The sequence below is a fragment of the Clytia hemisphaerica genome, unplaced genomic scaffold (genome assembly GCF_902728285.1).
Source record: "Clytia hemisphaerica strain Z4C2 unplaced genomic scaffold, Clytia hemisphaerica genome assembly, whole genome shotgun sequence".
Taxonomy (NCBI): domain Eukaryota; kingdom Metazoa; phylum Cnidaria; class Hydrozoa; order Leptothecata; family Clytiidae; genus Clytia; species Clytia hemisphaerica.
In genome coordinates this window covers 165,267-178,761 of record NW_027104536.1, presented here as the reverse complement: position 1 = coordinate 178,761, position 13,495 = coordinate 165,267, and the positions used below count along the sequence as shown (strand labels likewise).

At 34.1% G+C, this 13,495-nt stretch overlaps 1 protein-coding gene across 1 annotated transcript in view; it reads right to left on the bottom strand.

Moving 5' to 3' along the window:
* Positions 1-2,859: 2,859 nt before the first annotated feature.
* LOC136822559 (ubiquitin conjugation factor E4 A-like) overlaps positions 2,860-13,495 on the bottom strand; it is a 35,739-nt gene continuing 25,103 nt past the window's right edge. Inside the window, exons 24-27 of the mRNA XM_067078825.1 lie at positions 12,882-13,045; positions 9,676-9,775; positions 3,570-3,682; positions 2,860-3,084 (exon numbers count right to left, since the gene is read on the bottom strand). Coding sequence (XP_066934926.1) covers positions 2,940-3,084; positions 3,570-3,682; positions 9,676-9,775; positions 12,882-13,045 — 522 coding nt within the window. The 3' untranslated portion in view covers positions 2,860-2,939. The remainder of the gene's footprint in view (positions 3,085-3,569; positions 3,683-9,675; positions 9,776-12,881; positions 13,046-13,495) is intronic.

The window sequence follows — 13,495 nt, the reverse complement described above, 5'->3', positions numbered from 1 at the left end:
ATTTTGATGAAGTTTTAATTTCAAATTAAGAGGCTTAATCATGGATCAGCAGAATTTCAAAAAAGAAATTCTTTTAAAAACCTTTCATGGTTTCAGCTCAGCTTTTGTCATTATGTTAAGATCTCAATAATAAGCTATACCTTTCCAGGGGGTGATGGATTCTCAGATAAGCTAAGCTCACAGCTGTAGACTGTGCTTTATTTCCTAATGCAAACAATTCTTGATTAAACATTTTTATCTACAGCTCCACATATGTGAAATGATTTCCAATATTTTTTTTTAGCTTTTTTTTCCTCACAAATAGACAACTGCTTTACAATGATGACGTATTAATCGAACTTCTCATGAGTGACCATTTTCAGCTTCTTTTTAATCGGTTTTAGTCAGTTAAAATCTGAATGTTAGATTTATTTTCGTTTATTTTCTTAGCGAATTTTACAAATCAGTTTTCACCGAGCTCTCAGATTAAGAGATGACTTCTTTTTCATCCTGTCAAATATTTCGTAGATATTTAAAACCATAACAATACCATACATTTTCAGTCCTGTTTTTTCATCAACTTCTGGATCTAATTAAATAAATTATTTTAGTAATTTTGGTTATTTTCCACGTTCTTGGACATGCTAAAAGTTAGAATTTAACTCGGGTTTGTTTAACTCTATTGAAATATTTGTACAGTACAATGACATAATGTTGCCAAAGTTAAGCAAATATTTTGTCTGACTGCGTACACCATCTTCTCAACAACTTTTACTCTGTATTTGAAGTCTATGCTAATACAGAAGCTTTGTTTTGTAAACCAGTAAGGTTTTCCTTTGAAAATACATAAATATCTTCCTTTTGGTGAAAAAATCTTTCATATACAGATAATTTCATTCTTTTACCAATGATTTTTCAAAGCCTGTCTCAATATAATCTACAGCGGAGACAAAAAAACTAAAACTTTTAATTTGAATCAGATGTCAGTTTTGAGCTCGCTATACCATGGAGGTAAAGAAACAGGAGATGTATGCCATTGCAACCAACCTCGTCCTACGATTTAAAAAAGTTACGATGTATGCATGCTCATAATCTCATATATCATGGATTTTTAATGAGCTCTTTTATCCATTAGGCGAAATCTTATTGGCCTTGATTGGCTTTAGAAATTATATGAAACGAGATTCATTGTTTCTGACTATCAGTGTAAGAAAATATTTGGACTAAAAAAAGCCTGTAAACTTCGCAATCCTTCATCAAATGACAAGATTTTTCGATCATTGTTTTCTTTAAGGTGAACTCTATTGCTTGATACTTTCAACTAAAATTCTCCAGAGACTTTGTCAACAAATTGAGTCTGAAATCGTGTGTGCTTATAAAGAACTTTTCTTTTTCTGGCTAGACCGTTTCCTGGCTTGAGAAAATATCTTTTTGAAACAAAATTTATCGGATAACGAAATTGAACATAAACTTATTTCGTGGGTGAAGTTTTATTTAATTTACGTATATTAGAAAGCTAGACATCTTCAGCCCCTCTTCAATCTTTAATCTTCGGATAGTAAGAATGTTCAGAGCAATCTCCAATTTTTCATGCAAAAAATGAAAAACTTGCTAAATTTAACCATGTGAAGTTTTCAAAATCAGATTTTTAGCATAAAATGCGAAATTAAAACCACGAGGTTAAAGTGTGAATTAGGTGTAGGGTAATGATTACATTTTCTTTTCAGTCGACGTGTACTATCCAGTGGGCGGAAAGGTTATTTGTACTGTACTTTTTCTGTTGCTACTTTATGTAGGGGTTTTGCAATATTTGGACGGTGAAAATTTCACTATCGGGTTAAATGGGTACCGAAAATAAAAGCATAACTGCATAGTCCCATATAAGATAAATTTTATAGGCATTCCCTTGCAAGAGGAAGAAAAGTATTTGTATTCTGAACCGCAGACCTCTACAAAACCACATGTAGTATAAGAAGTACGAATCCGTTAGTGGATGCCAGCTGTATATGGTAACTGGTACAAGATCTTGTACCAAAATTTGGTTTGACACTGACAGGGTTTATATTTATTCAGACAATCTTTTCATCCATCTGTCAGATCAAAAAAGGGCTGAGAGATAATGAAAGTTCAACGGTTACTTAGAAAAAGTTTCAATGTCAAATTAGTCTAACGTTCTGCCAAAAACTCAAACGAAAGGGAGTAGAAATTTAAAATGACAACAAATTATTTGATGGAAAATTAAATAATATTCTACAAAGCATTTATCGGAAATTTTATCAAATAAAACCTAGGCACTCATTATACTCAGTTTGTAAAAAGGTTTTGAGGTAATTCAAATATGGTCCTCGCAAGGTCGCAATCTTAAGAAGAAAAAGTTTCAGAGACAGTTAACCATACACAATTTGTAATTTCTTTCAGAACTTTTCGATTGATTGATGGTTTTTGTGCGTGGTCTGTCAAAAACGTCGCTTACTTTTTTTTGTAAAAAATTGTTCGCAAAATATTTGAATATCAAAATACTTGAGGTGAATTACTCAAGTTCAAGTAAAAGTAACAATTTACAATATTAATTTTAATTTGTTATAATAAATGCAATGTAATAAAACAAACAATACCTATATAAAACCCAATAAGGAATAAAATTTTTTTCTTAAATCAGCCCCTTGATTCCCAGACAAGATGTATTTAAAAAAATTGAAATAAGGGATTAATATAAATTCAGACAAACAAGTCACACTTTTCCATTTTCATTTTCAAGTCTCAGTCAGCAAAATAACATCTAGCAGTAAAAGATGTCTAGTTGTATTATAGGTGTGAAAAGCTACCGGGGTTTAGCGCTTGGGTTGAGATCCAGTCTTTTTACAAATTTAAATTCAAACAACCCGTCTCGGAGGAATCTAGTTCATATAGAAATCATTTTCAATATTTTTCAAACAACCACTGCCATCTTATTTCGTTCCTTAACCACCACAATCATCAGCAGTGAGGTCCGGTTGTTCTATTCCGTTTTCCGTCATCCATTCGTAGATACGCTCTTGAAGTTCTGGACACGGAATCACTTGGTCCAATTTCAACGGACTTCGATTAAACGGGTCGTTCTCATCACTGAAAGCAGAAAAATAACAAACGAATAATTTCACGAAAATCACGGGAGGGGGAGGGGTCAAGCAGCTAATACACCTGAGTACTAAGTGATTTCATCCAATTCACATGACAGACCACCACGCTACTAACCGGCATAGTGTCTTGTACTAGCTGCTTGACCCCCCTGCAAGGATCGAATCCTGTTTCGCAAAGTCATTTAATTTGCTAAAACAGACCGATGGGATATGCAAAAACTAAGGTGGAAAATATTTGAAGAAAACCTCTCAAAACAATCATTTTCATTTCAAAAATTGTGTTTAAACCAATAGTCGGAATTTGATACTAGCCAGATAAGAGGACCCCATGAAACGCGACATTATCTTTAAATAGCAAAATGAAATAACTAATACTCAAAATTTACCTTTTAAGCAAATTTCAGATAAAAAAATTGATCTAGAATAAAAATCAACATGCTTGGCCTATAAGTTGCAATTATAATTCATTACCTTAGCAAATGTCGTGCGATGGTGGACCGACACAAGATTTGTCCAGAAGAAGGGAGCTTGACCGGTTCGTGCATCAATACGCATGAAATAGGATCCAGGAATTCATCTGGTGGCTGAAAAGAAACGGGATAAAACAAACTATGATGACATGATTAGACGAGACCTTAAAGAGAATCCCCAAGCGGTTTTCGTAATGGCGTGATAGGGACTTTTTTCTAACGTGATTGCATGATCAGAGGTCAGAACGTGATCGTGATTTGAAAGATTTTTGAGCCGCGATGCGCGATTTAGACTTTTTTCAAAGGGATGCGTGATTATCCAAATTTTTTGCTGATTTTCGTGATCGTGATTGAAGACAAAAAGTTTCGTGATATCGTGATCAGAATTACCGCTTGGGGAGGGACGAGCCCTGAAATACCTTAGCTTAGCTTTATTTACTAAGCTCCATTATTTTAATCTTTCTGTAATTCAAACTCAATTGATAGTATCCTACCCTATTAGGTTAAAAGTTTAGTTATAGTTTTCTAAGCTTCGAAATTTTCGAAATTCAAACCCTTCTATCTCTATTTCAAAGACATGGGTCATACACGTTTTTATAAGAAAAAACTATATAAGATCATAAGGCTTCGTTGGCCAAAATGTTAAGAACAAGTTACGGATATTTTAAAGGCTTTGTGGACTCTAAAACACCCTTTTTCTTAGGAAAATGGTCAAAAATACTCACAAAATGGTCAAAATGACATGTTAAGAACATTCCAAAGCTTCAAAATTTTTTGGATGTGCTTATAAATTTAGCGACCCAAAAACATATTTTGAGGATGGAGTCAGTTGTATTATCAATATTACCATTCCCATCAACCCTGGATGATCACGGAAACAACTAATACTCGATAAAGGCTGGGGCCCTCGGAGAGGGGGACTTAAAAATCAGATGGCAGCTGGCACTACACCATCAAGAAGATAGTAGAGGGCATTTTGTAAAATCGCTCGACTGTTTTGTTAGAAGCACTTGTTATACATTTTTGGAAAGCTAAGGGGTAGGGGAATCGAAATTACTATGTTTCCAATTTTTTTTCGGACACTTTGGTGTGATTTTCGGACAAATATGACGGTCTCAGGCAAAAATCATAGGGTTAAAAATTAATGAAAATTTTAGCTCGAGAAAACGGAGACCTGTTGTATATTTTTGGAAAGCTCTCAAAAAATTAGGATTAGAGATATATTGCAAGTATAGGTGATTTCAGTACCTAACTCGAGATATGAGCTTCAAAAAAGCGCAACAACTGGACAAAATAGCTGTTTCTGACTGAAAAACACGGTTTTCAAGGGTTAATATCTCGAGTTAGGTACAGAAATCACCTATACTTCCAATATATCTCTAATCTTAATTTTTTGAGAGCTTTCCAAAAATATACAACAGGTCTCTGTTTTCTCGAGCTAAAATTTTCATTAATTTTTAACCCTATGATTTTTGCCTGAGACCGTCATATTTGTCCGAAAATCACACCAAAGTGTCCGAAAAAAATTGGAAACATAGTAATTTCGATTCCCCTACCCCTTAGCTTTCCAAAAATGTATAACAAGTGCTTCTAACAAAACAGTTAAGCGATTCCAAAAAATCGAACAAAATTCCCCCTACTAAGACACCTAGTATAATAAAACTTTAGCTCACGTTCCACTAACTACTACTTTTCTTCTTGGCTAAATTCAAACTGAGAAAAACCGACCAAAGGAAGACCGCTTTTGTGGTTTGTATACAGTTGACTCTCTATAAATCGATCTTCAAGGAACAAGAGATTTTCCTCGAATTGGAGAAAGATTCGAACTAAAGAGAGTATTTCACAACACTTTCTAGCTGGAGGGGACCAATATTCTACTTCGAATTATAGAAGGATTCGAATAGTAGAGGTTCGAATTAGAGAAAGTTTGCTGTATTTACAAATCGTTTGGCTGGACTGAAATAATCTTGATAGCTGGATACATCAGTAAAAATCTGATGAAACTGTCGCGTGATATTTTAAACCAACAACATTTCCAATAAACATTTTTTAGACTTTCGTGATTGTTTTTCTTTTTTTTAATTGATATCATATTATTTCTAATTAATTTCACTTTTCGAAATCTTCAATATTTCTATTTTCATTTCGTTTATATTTTTGGAAGAACTTTTGAAAATTCTTTAGTACTGTAGAAACAAAAAATATCGGGAAGGTTTCATGGTGTCTGAATGAGATTGCACTATTGTGCTAGTTGAAATTGGACAGCCTTTTTATTACAACTTTGGGACAAAACAAATCATGCCATCTCAACAGAAAGAGGCGGTAGGGGCGGCAGTTTTCACCGTTACCACCTTCATTCACGCCTTTGGTCTTTTTCTGTTGATCACAACAAAATTCAGCCATGGGAATTCAATACAGAGGTTATACTTCATAACTTTGAGTTTCAGCGAGTTTGTAATCGGTTCCCTTGGTATAGTGGTTTGGAATCAAGGTAGACAAGGGGTTATACCATTTGTTCGAGTGTTCTTTGGTTACACTCTTATGTACGAAGTGATGATCGCATTAACTTTGGATCGATTTCTCAAGATTTTTTTAAACATCAAGTATCCATTATATTGGACATACAGTCGCACAGTGAAACTCGTGATCATTTTCCTGGCATTAAACAGTAGTATTGCTTTTGTTGCATTCATTGCATTTGACTCGAGCTTTCAAATGGTGGAAACTTTTAACATGTATTACTACTTGCCTTTTGATGCTATCTTTCTCGTAGTAGCTGTAGGCACTTACGGTTATATTTTCTTTCTGGTTAGAAAGAATGGGAAAATACACCAGTTTCACACGTCCCAGATCACCCGAAACTCGCCCCAGACTGCACAAAAGGAAGAAAGCAGTATCACCACGAATACAACAGAACAAAAGAAACACCAAAAGACATTATTGAAGCAAAATAGACAATTTCTTTCGACATTCCTCTTGGTAATTACATTTTCAACTTTTACAGTTATTCCTGACTTTATATACTTTTACTACGGTATGAAAAATATTCCAATTTATAAAGGATGGATGGCAATGGCCTTAAGTCTGATGTACAGCACCAGTTATGTGTGTGATTTTTTCATCTATACTTTTTCCTCGGAGCCTATTAGACGAAAATTGTTGAAATGGATCAGATTTGGAAGAAATCTTTGAAAACAATAAGCAAATTGAACAATTCCATCAGGACACAAGTCGTAGGATTGCCAATATCTTGAGAACGAATTTAAAATAAGGAACTCCAGGCTCGGAGCCAAGTTAAGGTTCCTTATAAAAAAAACGTGTATCAGGTATCAAATTTCAGAATTACCTTAGCTCTTTAATAACTTAATAATTATATTGTAAGCACGATCAAGAAACATAAATCGCAAAAAATAAAGTCTTATAATGAGTCGAAATATGAAAATTTAAAGAAAAAATGAAAATTTATAAATGCTAGGCAGCAAAAATAAAAACATGAAGGCTGTTCCGGAGATTTTTAAGGAGTTCTGGGTTGAAAAAATGATTTCTTTAGAAATCAAACGTTTCTAATACCACCACAGAGAAACTCATTATTTCGAAAATTAACAAAGTTTTCTCTTGCTAAAACGAGTTCCTTAAAGTTATATAATTATTTTTAACATAAAAGTATACATATCATTAGTTAAGCCTAGAAGCTAGAAAGTGACTCGCTGAAGTTAAAAAAAAAACACAGCCAATACAGGGGTTTTTCGACTCAGCTACTTTCTAGAGGATGCAACTTTTGATGCAAAATTTTCTGTGAAAAGTTATATACTGTAGCTAAAATCGGGAGTCTTCACAGTACTTCTTTATCGTAAATGAAGTTTTTAGAATCAAAATGCAAAAAGTTATCTTTTCAACGGAAAAAAATTTGTTAAAATTGAAAATTGGTAGAAGAAGCAAACAAAAAGAGAATTAGTGCACACTTAAAGCGAAAGGATTATGCCCTTTTTACACCAGCGCTTATTATTGTAGAATTACAATCACAAAAGAATACGATGGAAATTGTTTTCACATACGATTATCATAAGCTCATTCTAATATTCCGTGACAAGATAATCGAATTGTTCACTTTTAACAGCTGCATATATCAGTGCCGTTTTTTAAAAATAATTTGCAATAGATACGATTGAAATAGCATCTTTAAAAAATGTCCTCAAACTAAACAAACGGTTTGAGTTCGATGAATAATTCATTTGAGAATCACACTACGAGCCATTTTAAAGATCTAAGATGAACAACCCTAAATCTGAATTTCTTTTTACTTCTTCCATCCATAAATTTTCAATAATGGAATAAGTTTTTCTATGGTGTCAAAAACTCTGGATGCAGTAGATTTTGGTACTAAAGAGATTTTTTATTCTAGGCCTTTCTCAAAGAACTAACCTTTTAAAAATCAAGAGCCGAATCGAGTCTTGTAATGTGTTGACATTGCGACTAGGTCTCTTTTCCAGTATGGTGCTGGACAGGGATATTCTCGGCGTAACAGCATACACCATCCCTTCGCTTCTTCATGCATTCGGCTTATATTTGCTGATCACAACAAAATTCAACGAAGAAAGATCGATTCAAAAACTATATTTCATTTGTCTGAGCCTTAGCGAATTCTTGATTTCAGCATTGGGCGTGGCAGTTTGGACTACACCCATAAAAACAATGTACACAATTGGCAAATTGAGATTATTTTTTGGATACACCTTTATGTATGAGATAATGACTGCATTGACTCTCGACAGATTCCTAAAGGTTTATCTGAACATCACTTACCCTTTATACTGGAAATATAAACACACCATCAAACTGGTTACTTCATTTTTCATTATCAATGGTATATTATGTTTGACATTTTGGCTTATTGACTTTGATGAGGATGCCCTGTACAGTTTTTACTTCTTATCATTCGATGCAATTTTCTTGACGGTAGCAATCGGTACATATAGCTACATTCTAGTCATGATACGAAAGACAAGAAAGATCCACCATTTCGATCAAACGACGAGTTATCAAACAACACAACAAAGCACCCAACAAACAGATTCAACGGCACTCTCCACGAGTCGAAAAAGAAGGAGAACCTTATTCAGACATAATAAACAATTCTTATCGACTTTCTTGTTAGTGATTACGTTCACAACATTCTCCGTTGCGCCAAATTTCGTGTACCTTTACTACGGTTTTGTAAATTACGACGGTTTCGACCCTTGGCTTAGTGCCGCTTTTACGTTCTCGTTTGCATTAAGTTACGTGTGCGATTTTTTTATTTATTCTTTTTCTTCGAAACCAATTCGAAGGAAGTTGAAGAGATGGGTGCGTTGTATGAAGAATGGTTAGTGAAGTGAAACGACTGAAATAAATATATGTATTTTTTTAAAGAACATCAAAGCCTAAAATGTTCTTAACATGTTCTTATTTTGACCATTTTGTGAGTATCTTTGTCCATTTTCCTAAGAAATCAGTTGTTTTAAAATTCACAAAGCCTTACATGATCTTAAATGATCTTAACTTGTTCTTAACACTTTAGCCTTTCATATAATTTGTTCATAAAAAATGTGTAATTATTTGACAGAGAATTTTGTTCAATGGTTCTACATTCACACATGATTTGTATACCTTGAGAGCTGGCAAATAGTTCAAGTGTGCTTATATCCTTACAAAATTTATCTGAGTACAGCTGAGTATGCAAACTTATCTACTCTTCTTTTCCACCTTTTCATAATTGAGAAGAATTTAAACATCTACAGTTGGCGCTCTCTAATTCGATCTTCGAGAGGAATTGGATTTTTATCGAATAAGGGAGCTTATCGAATATGGGAGCGTCGTTTATGAGAGTTTCTTGTTGACGGGGACTTTAAATTTCATTGAATAATGAAGTGTATCGAAAAGTAGAACGTCGAATTAGAGAGTGCCAACTTTATATGCACGCATACTAAGTAAGGCCGCTAGAAACAGTTCCTCGATATACAACTTTTCCTCAACAATTGAAATTAAACTTTTTAACTTTCTTTTGGTCCCGACTGCAGAGAGGAGATAAAAGAGGCTTCATCTCATAGACAATGAAATAACCCACTTACCACCGGCGTTTCCCTAGCAACTAGTTTATCATGCCATTTTTTCAAACGTGCGTTAACTTTGGCCATGTCTGGAATGAACATCTGGCCACCTTCCAATTTCCTGTAAAAAGATAAAAAAATTAGCTGTGTCGTTTTAATAAAGGAACGCCGCCTCATTTTGATGAAATTTAGCGTTTTTTAAGCATTGGAAATAATTAAATACGCTTTCAGAAACACTTTAATCTCTCTACACTGTCTGCACCCCAAAATGTGTGTGAACCCCAAAATGTAGGTTTTTGGTTTGACGTCTACTGAAATTTTTTCAACGTGTTTGCAGCCAGAAAACTTTGGAAATGGATAGCCTATGAATATATCAAGTTATCTAAATCGAATTCATCGCTTATTTTGATAATTTTCTTGCGAAACCAGAGATTTTTTTCCAAAGTGACGTCTGAATTTTCGGTCAAATTTTCAATCAAATAAAAATTGGTACACCAAGACTAAAAGATAAGTCCTAAAAACTAGGGTCGACTTTAAAGCCCTGTTTATCCTGAACATTGTGTCAAAATTTTATGCTGGTAGCTCAAACCCAATAAAAGATATGTCATTTTGAAGCACCCTCATTTTTCGAAATTTTGACAAAACTGACGTCAAAAACGTCAAAAAGTAGCAATTTTTCCGTGAAAAACGGAACTAAAACTGATTAAAATGCTACTTTAAAACACCAAGCGAAGCAAAATTTTTAGGTTTCTTTTGATAATTTGACAGAAGGTCTCCGGTTAAAAACTTTTTTACAAAAAAACATAAATTTTGATGTAATCTTTCTGCTTTTTTCTGCAAACACGCAAAAATACACCTACATTTTGGGGTGCAGTAGAAAAGCAATTTAGATTTTTGACAATTTTTTGGATCAATTCCCTTATTTTTAAAATTTATGTCGATTCTGTGTTGTATTAGGTCTTACCATACAAAAAATCAACAAGATTTATTGATTTCACTAGAAGTTATACGGAAAAAGGCTAGCCTACATTTTGGGGTGCAGTAACTTTAAAAAATGAAAGTTTGGGCGTGAATAATTTTTATCAACAATGGTTTAAAATGGAATTATGCATTGGGAAAGAATCTTTAGGTGACAAATAAGTGTTATTAGGCTCATTTTTGTATTTCCAATGATTATTTGAGGCGTCAGAAAGAAAACAAAATTCATCGACATTTTGGGGTGCAGACAGTGTATGGAGGTCGGCCAAAAGTCCTTTCGCTGCTCAAAATATCCTAATTAAATATTTCATGGTTGCATTGAAAATATTACAGTTGATGCTCTTTTATTCGTTTTCCAAGGGGTTGGATTTTGATCGAATAAGAGAGAGCGTATCGAATGGTAGAACATCGAATTAGCGAGCGTTAACTGTATTTAAAATTTTCAATTTTACATAAGTGTCCCCGTTTCATATCAGACACAGTTCATATCAAGACAGTGTCTGCCTATTGTTATATTATGCTGATATAAGCAAAAAATGTTTTTCTTTTCCTTCTTCTGACCAATCTTGCTCCACATTCATGTCAATCCAATGTGAACAAGCTAGATGCTGAATGGACCTACCTGATGATGAAAGTTAGATAGCAATGCAAGGAGAAAAATGAAAAAAATCAGTCAGAAAACATAGCGTTTAGCGAAAATGCATAACGCAAGAAATTCATCATTGATTGATGATGGGGGGAGAGAGAAGGGTTGTAGGGAAAAAATAAATAGAAAGTTCTGGTCGAAATCAGTTTTATTGACAATTGAATCATGCTTGATGGTGAGCATTGTTATCGATAATGTTTTTGTGTGAAAAACATAGAAATATGAGGAAAAAAACCAATGAAAATCTGCAAAAACGGCGATTTCTGGAATTTTCAACCGCAAAAAATTTTTTCTCAAAAATCGAACACGGCATGTTTGAGCATTGCGATACGCATCTTTCTGCAAAAAATCAGAAAAAACTAAAAATAAAAATTCGAGGAAATGTCAAAAACCGGTTGTCCGGCATATTTCCGGCATTTTAGGCCGAAAAAATGTTTTTCGAAAATCGGGCTCCGTCACATTTTTAGATATTGTCATATTGCGTCAGTGTGCAAAATTTCATAAAAAATATAAAGGACAGCTCGAGAAATTAAGAAATACTGTCCTTTCCGGCGAAATAGGTTGTTCCGGCGACTTTTAAAAAAGTTCCGGCTTCAAAACAATTATTGAATTGAAACATGCTTGATAGTGGGCATTGCTATTAAAAATGTTTTTGAATGAAAAAAAAAAAAAACAAGTAAATAAAAAAAGTCCCAATGAAATCTAGAAAACGGCGATTTCCGGCATATTTCAGCATTTTCCGCCGGAAAAATTTTTTTCTCAAAAATCGGAATCGGCCATGTTTGGGCATTGTAATAAGATCTTTGAGCAAAAATCAAAAAACTATGGATAAAATCTCGAGAAAATGCCAAAAATCCAGTTTTTCCGGTATATTTCCGGTATTTTCGGCCGGAAATGAATTTTTTTCGAAAATCAGGCTTCGTCACAATTTAGGTATTGACATTTTGCATCAGTGTGCAAATTCATGAAAAATATAAAGTCAAGAAATTCAAGAATATTTCCGGCGAAAATCGGCTGTTTGCCGGGCGGTTTAGAAAGTTCCGGCTTCAAAAATCAGTTTTATTGACATGAATCATGCTTGATGGTGGCATTGGATTAATAATGTTTTGTATGAAAAAAAAAATATAAGGAAAAATCCAATGAAATCTGCAAAACGGCGTTTCCGCATATTTTCCGGCATTTCGACCGGAAAAGTTTTTCTCAAAATTGGACTCGGCCAAGTTTGGGCATGCTTATACGCATCTTTGTGCAAAAATAGAAAAAACTAATGATGAAATCTTGAGAAAATGCCAAAAAACCGGTTTTTCCGGCATATTTCCGGCATTTTTGGCCGGAAATGATTTTTTTTCGAAAATCGGGCTCCGTCACATTTTGGGCATTGCCATTTTGCATCATTGTGCCAAAAATCAGAAAAAACTAATGAGCCAATCCTGAGAAAAGCTGGTAACAGACGGACGGACGAACGGACGGACGGACGAACGGACAGAGGTTAATTTATAGGACCTCCAGGTAGGTCCAAAAAGCTTGTGAATTAGAATTGATGAGTAAGCAAACGATATCACTCTTATTTAAAAAACAAAACCTTTAATACTTTGCCACTTACTCAAGAAGATCCAGACATCTGGTGAATAATTCATTTGAATAGCATCGTTCGTCAGTAACGATGGCTTGACAAAAGGAGTCTTCTTTGGCCAACGAAATGTAAATACATGCAATATTAATGACCAATGTAGATGGCTCGAAATTGTACTTCTCGAAATCCTTGACCTAAAAAGAAAGAAATCATTCGATCATTAAATACAGAAGTCAAAGTTTTTTGTCTCAGACAGAGATGAACTGAAGGCAAGATTCTTCAATTTTTGTTGAATTTGGTGACGGAAAAGCCCTTTTTTTACCTCGCTGAGACGGAAAATCTTTGTTTACATTGTCAATAATTAAAAGTTCACTCGCATTCAAATTGGATTATCTTCCATAGCAAAACCAACACAACATAGTTAATGCTTAAAATTCTTCAAAAACCATTCGAATATTTTGAGATTGCATAAAAAGTGACACTCTCTAATTCGATACACTCCATTATTCTTTATACTTCATTATTCGATAACATTGAAAGCCGCCTTTAACAAGAAACACTCGTAAACGACACTTTACCATTCAATACATTCCCTCATTCGATGATAATTCAACCCCCCTTGAACATCGAATTAGAAAGCGCCA